The following is a 14,110-nucleotide window of genomic DNA, read 5'->3' as shown; positions in this document are numbered from 1 at the left end:
TGACAAACAGCTGAGGATGGGGAAGATATGGGAAATTTGGCAGAAATCAAAGTTATAGAATTAAGGGAATTTTTTCAAAAGTCTGCACAAAGTACTTGCCAACCATCATCCACTCAGGCTACATTTAATAAAAATGATGTGTTAGAAATAAAGTTTGGCTCCAAACATCCCACCTATTCTAGGGGTCTGTTAGTAATATTGTTGGTCTGCTTTTAAACTTTGCATCCTAAGGAAAAGTCCTTCTCCTGGTTTAATCCTATGCAGTCATTTCACCATGGGAAAAGTTCAACCTCAGAACCTTTTACCTTAAGGGGTTACAAAGGAAAGGGGACATGTCTGACTGAAGAAATAGTGACTTACGTATAAGAGCTAAGTGAGCTCATAAACTATACCATAAATAAAAGTCTCAGTGGAAGTGTTGGAATATAAGAGTGAGGAAATCTCTTAGAAAATAGAACATAAAACGAAGGGAAAAGAAAGAAAAGATCAGAAAATTAAAGATTGGCTTAAAAGATTCAACATCAAAAAAACAGGTGTTCCGAAGAGACAATAAAGAATCAGTTAGAGCCATATATATTAATGTGAATAAATCCCCAAGTCATAATATTGAGTGAAAAGGGCATGTTGCTTAAAGGACATAGAGTATTATACTATTTATATAAAGTTTAAAGACATGCAAAACAGTACTTACATTGTTGATTAATTCATACAATATAGTAAAAAAAAAATCCTTAAGATTGATAAACTCTAAATTTAGTATAAATGTTGCTATTAAAAAGAAAGAATGGCATCATTGAGGCTTTATACACAGAATTGTTATAATCATTACTAGTAGCCCGATGCATGAAGATTCGTGCAAGAATGGGCCTTCCATCCCCTGGCTGCCTTTCCGCCTTCCCTCCCCTGGCTGCCTTTCCGCCTTCCCACGCTGCCCAGAGGCCCGGAGCCGCCTTTCTGCCTTCCCACGCTGCCCAGAGCGGTTGGGGCTGTATGGAATGCCTGCGTCCCACCCCGCCCCTGGCTGCTCTCGGCCTGCTATGCAAATTAATCCACCATCTTTGTTGGGTTAATTTGCACACTCACTACTGCTTGGATGTTGGGTGTCGCAAAGGTACGGTCCATTTGCATCTTTCTCTTTTATTAGTGTAGATTTTATAATGCTTTTATTTTTTAAGCTCTGTGGTAGACATATTGGTGTTCATTATGTTATGCTTTAGTAATCTATTGCCTTTCTGATTTCTTTGTTGAAAAATACTTATACTTAGAAATAGCAAATGAATTTCTTGTCAACCCATTGTAAAAACATGTAACCATTATTAACTGTTGACTGTTATCTTAGTTGTATTGGTGATTTTTTAAATGTATTTACTAACATACCAGTTTGCACTTACATTTTCTTATATGATAAAAAAAAAAATAGAGCTGATTTTAAAAGACCAAAAAGGTAGGTAAATTTCTATCAAGTATTACCAAGAAAAACAGAAATAGAAATATTAGACAAGTTTAAAAGGATGTAACATAAGACTTTAAAAATTATAAAAAAGATACTCTATATAAAATGTATATGATATAAGTGTGTTTCTAGGATTGTATGAAATATCAAAATTGGCTCTATAAGTAACATAAACTTTGAGTAAGCCAAAAAACTTGAAAGGATTGCTCAACTATACTTTTCTACTTTGAGAAAGATACCTGATCTAGACTTTTTTCTTTACTGTTGTATCAAACCACAAGGAACAGATTTTATTTAAAGTGACACTTTATTTAACCCATTGTTGTACAAAGAAAAATACGGAAAGCTTTCCTGAAAATTCATGTCATAAACCCACCATTACTGTCACAGCTTTTACATGATAGGGCCTAAGAGGTGCTTTTTTCCTGAGAGAGATACATAAAGAGGTTTGGGGTTTTGTGTTTTTTGGTGGGGAGGAGGACAGGTTGGGTTACATGACATTTGTGTTTATTATCTTTTCTTTCTCTGTGGTGTTAAATGATGTCATTATTTCAGATGTTCAAGTTCTTATCACTGGAAATGAGAACCACTCAGATAAAAAACAGAAAAAAAAGATCTACACTAAAAAGTCAGTGACTAAGCCTGCCCAACCTGAAAAAATAGAGTTCTTGCAGAAAGACACTGGAGGTTAGATGAACTGGTTTATCTGCATGTTATTTCCTTCTGGCCTTCTAAAATGAGAAAAGACAGAACAGTATGCTCTGTTCTCTACTTTGCTCTCTTCAGCCTTCCTTTGTCTTGCTCACATGAGAAATAAGATATTAGCTGTAATTTTTGTTATACATTGACAGGTATAAAACCAAATGTTTAATAAAACATTTTTAAAGCTCTTTGAGACATTGCTGGAGAACTTTGTGAATGTAGTACACAAATTAATTTCATTGGCATAAATTCAAATAATGGACTTTTAAAAAAATTCAGTGCCATGAAATGCTGACTTTCTAATACCATTCTTATACATAAGTCTTGTGTTTTAGGAATTTAGCTTATTTACTTTCTTAACTACCTATCTAGTTAATTTACTTTAGTGGGACTATGCTGATTAAAAATGCCTATAATAGTGTGTTTAAGTTAGGATTAGTTTTGGCTCTGAGAGATGAAAAAACAAAATATAATAACATTGGTTTAAAGAAGGCAGGAAATTGTTTCTTTCTTGTAAAAATCCAGAGATAGACATCCAGGCATGACATGGTACTTCAGAGTGTCAGGGAACAAAACTCTTTCTCTCTGTTGCTCTCACGTTTTTAGCTTTCATTCTCATGCAGTAACCATCTGGCTCATATTCCAGCCAGCAGAAAGAAAGAAAGGAAAAGAAAAAAGCATATTCCTTCTTTAAAATACTTCTCAATAGTTATATGTATTATTTCCCTTCGATCCTATTGGACAGACTTAGTCACATGGTCACACCAAGCTATGTTGTCACTGAGGCTGGGAAATAATCTTTATTCTGGTAACTTTATGCCCAGCTAAGTTGGGGTTCTATTTTAGAGGAAAATGGATTTCAGAGGACAGCTGACAGTCTGCCACAATGTAAACAGAAACATATTTTGGAGTATATTAGCCACTTGTCTTTAATTGTGTATTAGTTGTTTTTTGTTTTTGTTTTTGTTTTTCAAATTTGTATTGTATTCTGGTCAACATTTCAAAAATTTATCTCCTTTTTGAATGTTTTGATCATGTTAATCTCCTAATCAAAAAGTTTTCATTGCCCTTAAGAATAAAATCTTAACTTTTAGCATAGTCTTTCAGAACAATAGAATCAGCTACCAAATAACTTTTCAAATGCTAATTTTCACCTGTTTTCCTTATAAATTCTGTAGTCAAATAAACAATATCCTTGATCTATTTCTTATTTGTTCATTTGCTTTGCTGACTTCATTCTTTCTTATGTAGTCACCTCTGCCTAAAATGGCCTCCATTTCCATTTCTGTGTGTACTCCAGCTCACCTAACTTTTAACACCAAGCTTAGTTAACTTTACTCCAGAGCCTCTTGCTTGATCCTCCTAGCTGGAATTAGTTTTTCTTCCTTTGAGTACTTACACTTCTTTGTCTGTCTTTCTCTATGGTGTAATTCTTTTACTTTGTATGATATCTATGTGTGTTTTTTAACTCCAATTTAGAACAACAGTTTCTAATCACATTCCTGATTGATCTTTTTATTTTTTCTTCAACACCAACAATAATGCTTTTCATAGTAGATGCTGGAGAGGTATTTTAAATATTTTGTCAATCCTGTCTGGATAGGATGTTAATTACTTTCTCTTAGATTCCATTGATGCTGTTGCTGCAGAGCTCGCAGCTCAACTACAAGACACAAAGATTGAAAGCCTACCAGACACTAAAGCCATTAAGCAGAAAGAGGCGATCCCTAGTAAGAGGACATTTCCTAAGGAAGCCTGCTCAGAAAATAAGGAATCCTTGCAGATAGATATTGAAGGTAATGGGATTGGGACTTATGTGTGTTGGGAGAGGGAGATGCTATGTCTATTTCCTTTCATCTTGATGAGAATATAGCCTCTTAATTTTAAACATCCATTTTTTCTTTCCTTTTTTCTTTTTTTGTAAAATTACTTCAGTGCTACTTTGTCTATGTGGATATACACTGAGTGGCCAGATTATTATGACCACCCCATCAGTACTTCATTGACACTTCCAAAAATACTGAATATTGAAAACTTCCTAAGCAGATACTCTCAAGGTTTTATTATCATTATTATTTGCATAACTAATTCACTTCATTGTACTGATGGGGTGGTCATAATAATCGGGCCACTCTGTGTGTGTGTGTGTGTGTGTGTGTGTGTGTGTGTCTATCTGAAATATAACTGTTACTTTTGGGAAACGATATTGGCAACTTGGGAACAAGATTATACATAAATACCTAAGGTTGATAGTATTAACCTGTGAAGTATCATGTGTTAGTACTGACACAGGGAAAAACTTATTCCAGAAGATTGTAACAAAGACAGGAAAACCTCAGTACAAACTTTTTAAAAATTACAATAAAGAGCCAAAAATTACAATAAAGACTCATGGCCCTCTTTTGAGTCTAACAAAAGAAAGGCATAGAGGACACAGCCATTACTACCTGGCTGTTCAAACTTTACCTCTTAGAGGAAGATAGAACAGTACCCAGATAAGGAAAGAAAGGAGTCAATGAGCTATAATTCATATTACATTTCAAAAATAGTACAGGTATAGCTGCTCACATCACAAATGTATAAGATAAATGATTTTCCACAAGGGTGCCAAGACTACATGGTGGTGAAGAAATATTCTCTTCAGCAAATGGTGTTGGAAAGCTGATACCCATATGCAAAAGAACGAATTTTGATACTTACCTTTTACCACTTATAAAAACTAATTCAAAATGAATCAAAGATCTAAACATAAGAGCTAAAATTATAAAACTATTAGCAGAAAGCATAGGGGGAAAGCTCCATGGCCTTGATATGGCAGTGATTTCTTGGATATGACCCCAAAAGCAAAGGCAACAAAAGCAAAAAAATATACACACAAGAAGAAAAGTAACTGCACTAGATGATAAAGACTAAAGTGGACCTCTTTCTTAATGTCCAGTGTCCTTTGTCTTAAAATTTGGTGCAATGTGTAAAAAAAAAGGCAAAAAAATAAATTATACTTACACCAAATTAAAAATTGCATCAAAGGACACAATCAATAGAGTAAAAAGGCAACCTATGAAATGGGAGGAAATATTTGTAAATCATGGTAAGTGCTTAATATCCAGGTTATATATGGAACTTCTTTAATTCAACAACAACAGAGAAAGCCAGTTTTTAAAAGGGCGCAAAGGATTTAAATAGTTCTCCCAAGAAGACATATGAATGACTAATACATACATGAAGAGATGCTCAATATCACTAATCAGAGAAATACCAATTAAAATCACAATGAGATACTACTTCACCCCATTACGGTGGCCACTATCAGAACAGGTGATAACTATAAGATTATTTTATAGGCAAGCATGCAGAGAGATCGGAACTGTTGTGCACTGTTGGTGGAATATAGAAGGGTGCAGCCACTGTGGGAAATAGTACGGAGGTTCCTCGAAAAATTAAAAATAGAATTGGCATATAATACAGCAATCCCACTTCTGGGTATATGTCTAAAAAAAAATCAAAACCGATCTTACAGATATCTGCACACCTATGTTCAGCTCAGCATTATCCATATTAATCAAGATACGAAGACAATCCAAATGTCCATCAACAGGTGAACAGATAAAGAAAGCACTAACATGGTGCAATATATAGATCTTGTAACATAGAAACACATACCTGAAACCTGTTCATGTTGACCAATGCCAGCCCAATAAATTTAATAATAAAAAAATCTCTTGATTTTCTTTAAAAAAGAAAGTGTGTTAAAAACATAGTTAAATTTTATACAGCCTTAAAAAGGAAGGAAATCCTGTCACAAGCTACAGCATAGATGAACCTCAATGAAATTGTGCTAAGTGAAATAAGCCAGTCATAAAAGAAAAGAAAATAAACCCATGCTATATAGCAGATATATTGAAAATAAAATAACTCAGAAGGGTTGAAAAATAAAAGGAAAAGTAGAGATGAAAAATATGGAGACATGTTAATATAGGTGAGATTAAATTAAACACCAAAAGTGTTACAGGAATTAAGGAGTGATGTTTTTAATACTGATTTGCAATCCACAATGAGGTCATAATATAAATCTTTAAACAGGAAATAGCATAAAATATATAAAACAAAACTGGGAGCATCATCAGTAAGGAAGTTTATGTTGCCTTACAAAAAAATGAAGTTGTAGAATGAAAATAACTCTTATGATATATTGTTTAGGTAAAAGGTGCTAGGGGGAAAATGCAAAACAGTCCACAAACTGTCCTAAACCCTGGAGGACCTTCAGGAGGAAATGGACAAGACAGAATAGTAGTAAGGAGTTTGAACGTACATACTTATCTCATACTAGATTGTTGAAATGAAATTATTTTTATTTTATTTTTAAAAAATATACATATATATATTTTTATTTGAGAGGAAGGTAGAGGGGGGGAGAGAGATAGAAACTTCAATGATGAGAGAGAATTATTAAATCGGCTACCTCCTGCATGCCTCCTACTGGGGATCAAGCCCACAACCCAGGCATGTGCCCCAGCTGGGAATCGAACCCTGAACTCTTGGTTCAGAGGTTGACGCTCAATCACTGAGCCATGCCGGCTGGGCTGAAATTTTTAAAAAGCAAAGCTAAAAAAATCATTTGGGAATAATGCAAATAATGAGGTTGATTTAATAGATATGTGTAAATGTTTATATGCTTAAAAAAGACACACGGTGGTGTCCTTTAAAGAGTAAAGATTTTTAACTTTGATGAAGCCTGATTTACTTTTTCTCTTGTTGCTTATACTCTTGGTGTCTTATCTACCAGTTCTACAAATTCAAGGTAATGAAGATTTACTCCTATGTTTTTTCTAATATTTCCTAGTTTTAGCTTTACATTTAGCTCTTTGATCTATTTTTGTTAATTATTTTGTCTATGTGGTGTGAAGTAAGAGTACAACTTCATTATTTTCCATGTGGATATCCAGTTATCCCAGCACCATTTGTTTTTTTTTTGTTGTTGTTTTTGTTTTTGTTTCCAGCACCATTTGTTAAAAAGGACTGTTCCTTTCTCATTGAATGGGTTTGGCACCCTTATTGAAAATCAGTTGGCCATAGATGTATGGGTTTGTTTATGGACTCTCAATTCTATTCTGTTGCTCTACATGTCTATCCTTGCTGACTGTTGCTTTGTAGTAGTAAGTTTTGAAATTGAAAGTGTGAATCCTTCAACTTTGTTTCTTTTATGGTGCTATTCTGGATCTCTTACACTTGCACATGAATTTTGGAATCAGCTTGGCAATTACTACAAAGAAACCAGCTAGGTTCTGATAGGGATTGTGTTGAATCTATGATCAGTGTGGGGATATTGCCTTCTTAGCAATATTATCTTCCAGTCCATGAACATGGGATGTTTTCTATTCAGTTAGATCTTCTTTAATTTCTTTCCATGGTGTTTTGTAGTTTTCAGAGTAGAAGTTTTACACTTCTTTTGTTATATTTATTTCTAAATATTTTATTTTTTATGCTATTGTGAATTAAATGGTGTTTTTTATTTTGTTTTTAGTTTAACTGCAGTGTATGATGATACAGTTGATTTTTAAAATATTTTTTTATCCTGCAATCATGCTGAACTCATTTATTAGTTCTAATAGGTTTTTAATGTATTCTTAGAATTTTCTAGATACGAGATCTTGATATCTGTGAATATAGTTTTACTTCTTTCTTTGTAATCCACATGCCTTCCCCCCCACCTCCCTAATTGCTATGGCTAACACTTCAAGTATAATATTAAATAGAAGTGGCAAAAGCAGACATCTTTATATATTCCTGTCTAGGAGGCAGACATTCTGTCTTTCATAAGTATGATTTTAGCTGTGTGTTTTTCATGGAAGCCCTTTATCAGATTGAGGAAGTTCCCTCTATTCCTAGTTTGTTGAGTGTTCTTATCAAGGAAGGGGTTAGATTTTGTCAAATGCTTTTTCTGTGTCTCAGATTATCAAATGAGTGGGGGTTTTTTTAATCTTTAAATTGAATGTATTGGGGTGACTTTGGTTAATAAAATTATATAGGTTTCAGAAGTACAATTCTATAATACATCATGTGTATATCGTATTGTGTTAAGCCAAACTTCCATTCATGGGGTAAATCCCACTTGGTCATGCTGTATAATTCTTTTTATATGTTGCTAGATTTCATTTGCTAATATTTTGATGAGGATTTTTTTTTGGTTTATGTTTGTAAGAGCTGTTGACTTGTAGTTTTCTGGTGATGTCTTTGTTGGGTTTTATTATCAGGGTACCACTGGCCTCATAAAATGAATTTGAAAAATCAACATTCTTTAAATGTTTAATAAAATTCAGGGGTGAAACCATCTGCGCCTGGACTTTTCTTTGTAGGTAATTTTTTTTATTATTACTAATTCAAATTCTTCACTTGCTTTAGGTCTTTTCAGATTGTGTATTACTTCTTGAGTCAGTTTCAATAGTTTGTGGCTTCCTAGGAATTGGATGTGTTCATTATATCTAAATTATCTAATTTAGTTCATAGTATTCCTTTATAATCCTTTTTAGTTCAGTAAATAAATAAGATTTATTTATTGGTAATAATGGTCCCTCTTTCATTTTGGATATAAGTCTTATTTTTTTCTTGGTCAGTCTAACTAAAAGTTTGTTGATTTTTTTTTTTTAATCTTTTCAGAGAACCAGCCTTTGTTTCCTATTATTTTCTTCTTTTTAAAATTCTCTATTTCATGAATTCTCACCTTAATTTTTATGATTGCCTTCCTTCTGTTTGCTTTAGTTTTAGTTTAATCTTTTCCCAATGTCTTAAGATAAAGTTTAGGCTTCTTTACTTGATCTTTCTTCTTTCTTGATACAGGCATATTCTATTATAAATTTCCCTTTTAGCTTTAGGTGCATCTCATAAGTTTATTGCCATTTATTACAAAGTATTTTCTGGTTCTCTTTTGATTTCTTCTTTAACTCATAGGTTACTTAGGAATGTTTTATTTAATTTTCACATATATGAGTTTTCCAAATTTTATTCTGCTATTGATTTCTAATTGCATTCTGTTGCGGTTGGGGAGCAGATTTTGTTATTATTTCTATCCTTTTAAGTTTATTCTCTTGCCTGATTGCTCTGAATAGGACTTCCAGAACTGTGTTGTATAAGAGTGGGCATCCTTTTCTTGTTCCTGATTTTAGAGGAAAGCTTTCCGTTTTTCACCATTGAGTATGATACTGGCTGAGGGTTTGTGATATATGGTATTTATTATGTTAAGGTACTTTTCCTTCTATACTCATTTTATTGAGGGTTTGATCATAAATGGATATTTTGTCTTATCAAATAGTTCATAGGTCAACAATCAACCACCAAGCCATACTGTCTGGGTTATTATTATTTTTTTGAAGTTGTTACATTTTTTTTATTGTGGTGAAATATACATAACAAAATTTACGGGTTTGACCATTTTGTAGTATACAGTTCAGTGACATTAAGTACATTCGCATAGTTGTACAACCATCACCTTCATCCATCTCCAGAATTACTTCATCTTCTCAAACTGAAACTCTATTCCCATCAAACACTAACTTCCTCTACCCCCTTCCTCCTGGCCCCTAACATCACCATTCTAGTCTCTGTTCCAGTGAATTTGCCTCTCCTATCTACTTCATATAAGTGGAATCATACAATGTTATACTTTTGTGTCTGGCTTATTTCTCTCAGCACAATGTCTTCAAGGTTCATCTACATTGAGCATGTATTGTGAAGATTTCCTTTTTTTAATATATATTTTTTATTATTGATAGTATTACAGATATCTCCCATTTTTCTCTCCTTCCCGGCTATTTTTTTAAAATTAATTTTAGAGAGAGGAAGGGGGAGAGAGAGAGAAACATTGATTTTTGTCTCACTTATTTTTTTGTTGTTCTTTTAAAAAAATTTTTATTGACTTCAGAGAGGAAGGGAGAGGGAGAAAGAGAAAGAGATAGAAACATCATTGATGAGAGAGAATCATTGATCAGCTGCCTCCTGCATGCCCCCCACTGGGGATAGAGCCCACAACCCGGGCATGTGCCCTTGACCAGAATTGAACCTGGGACCCTTCAGTTCGCAGGCCGACACTCTGTCCACTGAGCCAAACCAGCTACGACTGTTGTTTCACTTATTTATGCACTCATTGGTTGATTCTTATAAGTGCCCTGAACAGGGATCAAACCCACAACCTTGGTATATTGGGATGATGTTCTAACCAACTTAGCTACCTACCCAGGGCAGATTGTACTTTAGACATAAAAGCAGATTTCATGTGTCTTACTATGTTCTGGGGAAATTGCTTTAGGGATTATAAGAGTATTTAATAAAAACCTTAGTTGTCAGTAATCTATGGTGTAGGTGAAAAGGATCCTGTAGTTACAAGTGTTACTTTGTTGCATGCATATATATTTCTTTGTTTCTACCTATAACTTGAAACACCAAAATATATATTGATCCTATATTACTATTTCCATCTGGGGGGTTATGATTGTTAGATATTATTACATCTAAAAATGCCCATTTTTACATAGAATGACTGTCAAAAAGTGAATTTGGAGGATGGTAAATTTTGTATTAGGTATATTTTACCACAGTAAAAAAAAATTGGAGGAAGAAATGTGAAGATGGCCCACAGAAAGAAATTTTAAGAGGCTCTAGAACATGTAAAGAGTTTTTCTTTTTTATCCCATGCATTTAATTTCTGATAATGAATTCTCAGGTTTCTTAGCTGAAAGAGGGGTTAGTAAGGCATATCTCTCAGTTTTCTCAACATGATTGAATAAAAAGGGGAAAAACATAGAGAGCACTGATCATAATACCCCACACATAGCAAGCAGTTAGTACAAAGCAGCTGCTGTTACAGTCCCGAGGACTAAAGCTCCTTTCTCAAGCTCACCCAGCCAGTTTGTGACAGAGTTCTACCCAGAATCCAGGTCTTCTGACCCTGCGTCTCTTAAATGTTTACCATGCCACTCTAGCCACTTAGGCACAAGGCATAAATCCTTTGTTCAGGCAGTGAATTTTCTGAAACTTTATATAAACTGTTCTTTCTTTTTCTTCTGTTTCTAAAGAATTAAGTTTGAATACTATTTCTAAAGGAAATGAAAATATTTTGAAAGTTCTTCAAAATCTTTTTTTTTCTCCTTTTCAGAGTCCAGTTCGGAATTTGAAAATACTACCCATTCTGTGTTCAGGTCAGCCAAGTTTTACTTTCATCATCCAGTGCACCTACCAAGTGATCGAGATTTTTGCCATGAATCCTTAGGGAGAAGTGTTTTCATGGGGCATTCTTGGAAAGATTTCTTCCAGCATCATCCAGACAAACACCATATTAGTCTTCCTTCCTCTTATCAAACTGAGGAAAAGACAGAATGTACTAGAATAGAGAGCCTCCATATCAATGTAAACTTGGGAAACAAAGAAATGATACATTCTACTAAAAGTCAGGCTGGAGATTATACAAAATGTGACAAACAGATTAATGATCAAAAAAAGAATCGTAAGGTCACCCCAGAGCCCACAACTCAGCACATTACAAGTTTGAATGAACTCTGGAACAAGTATCAGGAGCGACAGAAGCAACAAAAATCTCACGAGTTCAGGGGTGGAAAAGAACTATCCTTGGTGGAGCGACTTGATCGTTTGGCTAAACTTCTTCAGAATCCTATCACACATTCTCTTTGGCCCTCAGAAAGTACACAGGATGATAGCAGAGGGCAGCGAGATACTAAGGAATGGAATGGTAGACAGCAACAGAGAAACAAGCTTCAGAAAAAGAAGCGGTATAAAAGTGTGGGGAAATGCCATAAAAACATAGATCTTAAAAACAAGGTGCTTTCTACTCATCAAGCTGGAAGGTCCAATCAGATTAAAATTGAACAGCTTAAATTTGATAAATATATTCTGAGAAAACAGCCAAATTTTTGTTCTATAAACAATACTTCTTCAGATTCTAGACCCTCAGAGGAGAGTGAGCTGCTCACAGATCCTGCCATTTCCACCACAACTTCTCCTGTGGAATCAGATATATTGACCCAAACAGATAAAGAAGTGACTTTGCATGAAAGGAGCAGCTCTCTTTCCACCATTGACACTGCCCGATTGATCCAGGCTTTTGGCCATGAAAGAGTTTGTCTGTCACCCAGGAGAGTTAAATTATACAGCAGTATCACTGACCATCAGAGGAGATACATTGAGAAGCAGAGCAAGAACAAGAAGAAAGCATTGAGTCATCCCCAAATGACTTCTGAACACACCAGAAAGAAACACATCCAGGTACATGGCTACAAATTGCATCTGGCAATGTGACTGCCTTTTTCATGGACTTTTAGTTAAGCTTTGCACACAGGTGGAAAAAAGCCATTTGCCCTTTCCTCACTAATATTCCTTACCAACTGGAAAAGAGTGAGAAAGTGTAGTACAGTGCTATTGTGAGTTGTCATTCTTTTCATCAACACTCATTTACAAATTATCCTTTGGATGAAGGGCTTTGCTGCTAACTGCTTCAGAATCTACAAAGTATATCCCTGGCACCGGTGAGCTTTTAGTTTAGAATGACCTCCATTCTGAACAATATTGCCGAGGTTTTGTAAATTTGTTTTTTGTTGATTCATTTCTCCCTGTCTTTCAAGACATTTTGAGTTGCTTTTAAACACACACACACACACACACACACACACTATAATATGATTTTTTAAAAGGAAAAAAGAATTCGAATGAAAAAAAATTATGGAAGCCAGAGAGAGGTGAGCTACAACATGACTTTTAAGAATAAATAAATGAAGATTTGTGAATTATGCGAAGACAAGTTGATGCTAGAGAGAGATAAAATGTACCTTATAGATAAGGTTGTGAGTCACAAATTTTGCTTTGTTTTCTACCAGTTAGTATTGCTAGAATTTTGTGATCAATCACAAGTCTATAATATAAAAACAAACCGAATTCTCAAAAGCATTACATATCTCTGGTACTAAAACCTAGAAGAAATTTACTCATCTGTCCTCATAAAAAAGGAACCACAGTGTAATAGAGTCCTCAGCAGCATCCTTACAGTAGGTTCAGTAATAATGCCTATAAGGCTAATATGACTTTACTATAGTGTTCAGCAAAGACATCTCACAAAGGGTCAACACATAATTTAACCCAAGAATAAAATTTAGTGTGCCCAGAGAAGTGCTTTATAAAGAGTGATGCTTGTTCTTTGGAGTATAGAAAGAAAAATATTAGATTTATTTTTTCTCAAACTTTTAAAACTTAAATTTTATATATGTTTATATTATACTAGAGGCCCAGTGCATGAATTCATGCACAGGTGGGGTCCCTGGCCTGCCGGCGATCGGGGCTGGCTGGCTGGTGGGGAGGGACCGCGGGAAGTTGGCCAGCCATGGGATGTTGGCTGTGGAAGCGCACTGACCATCAGGGAGCAACTCCTGCGTTGAGTGTCTGCCCCCGGGTGGTCATTCGGTCACTTAGGCTTTTATATACATAGATGAGTACAGTAATAACATAATTTATAAATACAGGGTGAGGCAAAAGTAGGTTTACAGTTGTATGTGAAAGTTTACTCCTGTATTATTATTCTAATTATTGCATTTTCTGTATAAACAACTGTAAATTTACTTTTGCCCCACACTGCAAATATCTACTTTGGTAATTTATGCTCAAAAATATTGCCTGGCCAGTTAGTTGAGTGTCATCCCATACACCAAAAAGGTTGCGGGTTCAATTCCCCATCAGGGCAGATACCTAGGTTGCTAATTAGTTCCCCAGTTAGGGCACATAAGGGAGGCAACCTATTGATTGGTGTTCCTCTTGTACATCAATGTTTCTCTCTAACTCAGTGGTTCTCAACCTTCCTAATGCCGTGACCCTTTAATACAGTTCCTCATGTTGTGGTGACCCCCAACCATAAAATTATTTTCATTGCTACTTAACTGTAATAATTTTGCTACTGTTATGAAT

The 14,110-nt window shown here is 34.8% G+C and overlaps 1 protein-coding gene across 1 annotated transcript in view; it reads left to right on the top strand.

Moving 5' to 3' along the window:
• ALMS1 (Alstrom syndrome protein 1) overlaps window positions 1–14,110 on the top strand; it is a 125,239-nt gene that overhangs the window by 76,610 nt on the left and 34,519 nt on the right. The window contains exons 16-18 of the mRNA XM_014540916.1: window positions 2,009–2,140; window positions 3,781–3,951; window positions 11,301–12,424. Of these exons, the coding sequence (XP_014396402.1) occupies window positions 2,009–2,140; window positions 3,781–3,951; window positions 11,301–12,424 (1,427 nt within the window). The remainder of the gene's footprint in view (window positions 1–2,008; window positions 2,141–3,780; window positions 3,952–11,300; window positions 12,425–14,110) is intronic.

This window comes from Myotis brandtii, unplaced genomic scaffold (assembly GCF_000412655.1).
Source record: "Myotis brandtii unplaced genomic scaffold, ASM41265v1 scaffold251, whole genome shotgun sequence".
NCBI classification, from domain to species: domain Eukaryota; kingdom Metazoa; phylum Chordata; class Mammalia; order Chiroptera; family Vespertilionidae; genus Myotis; species Myotis brandtii.
This window is presented reverse-complemented; position numbering and strand designations above follow the sequence as displayed.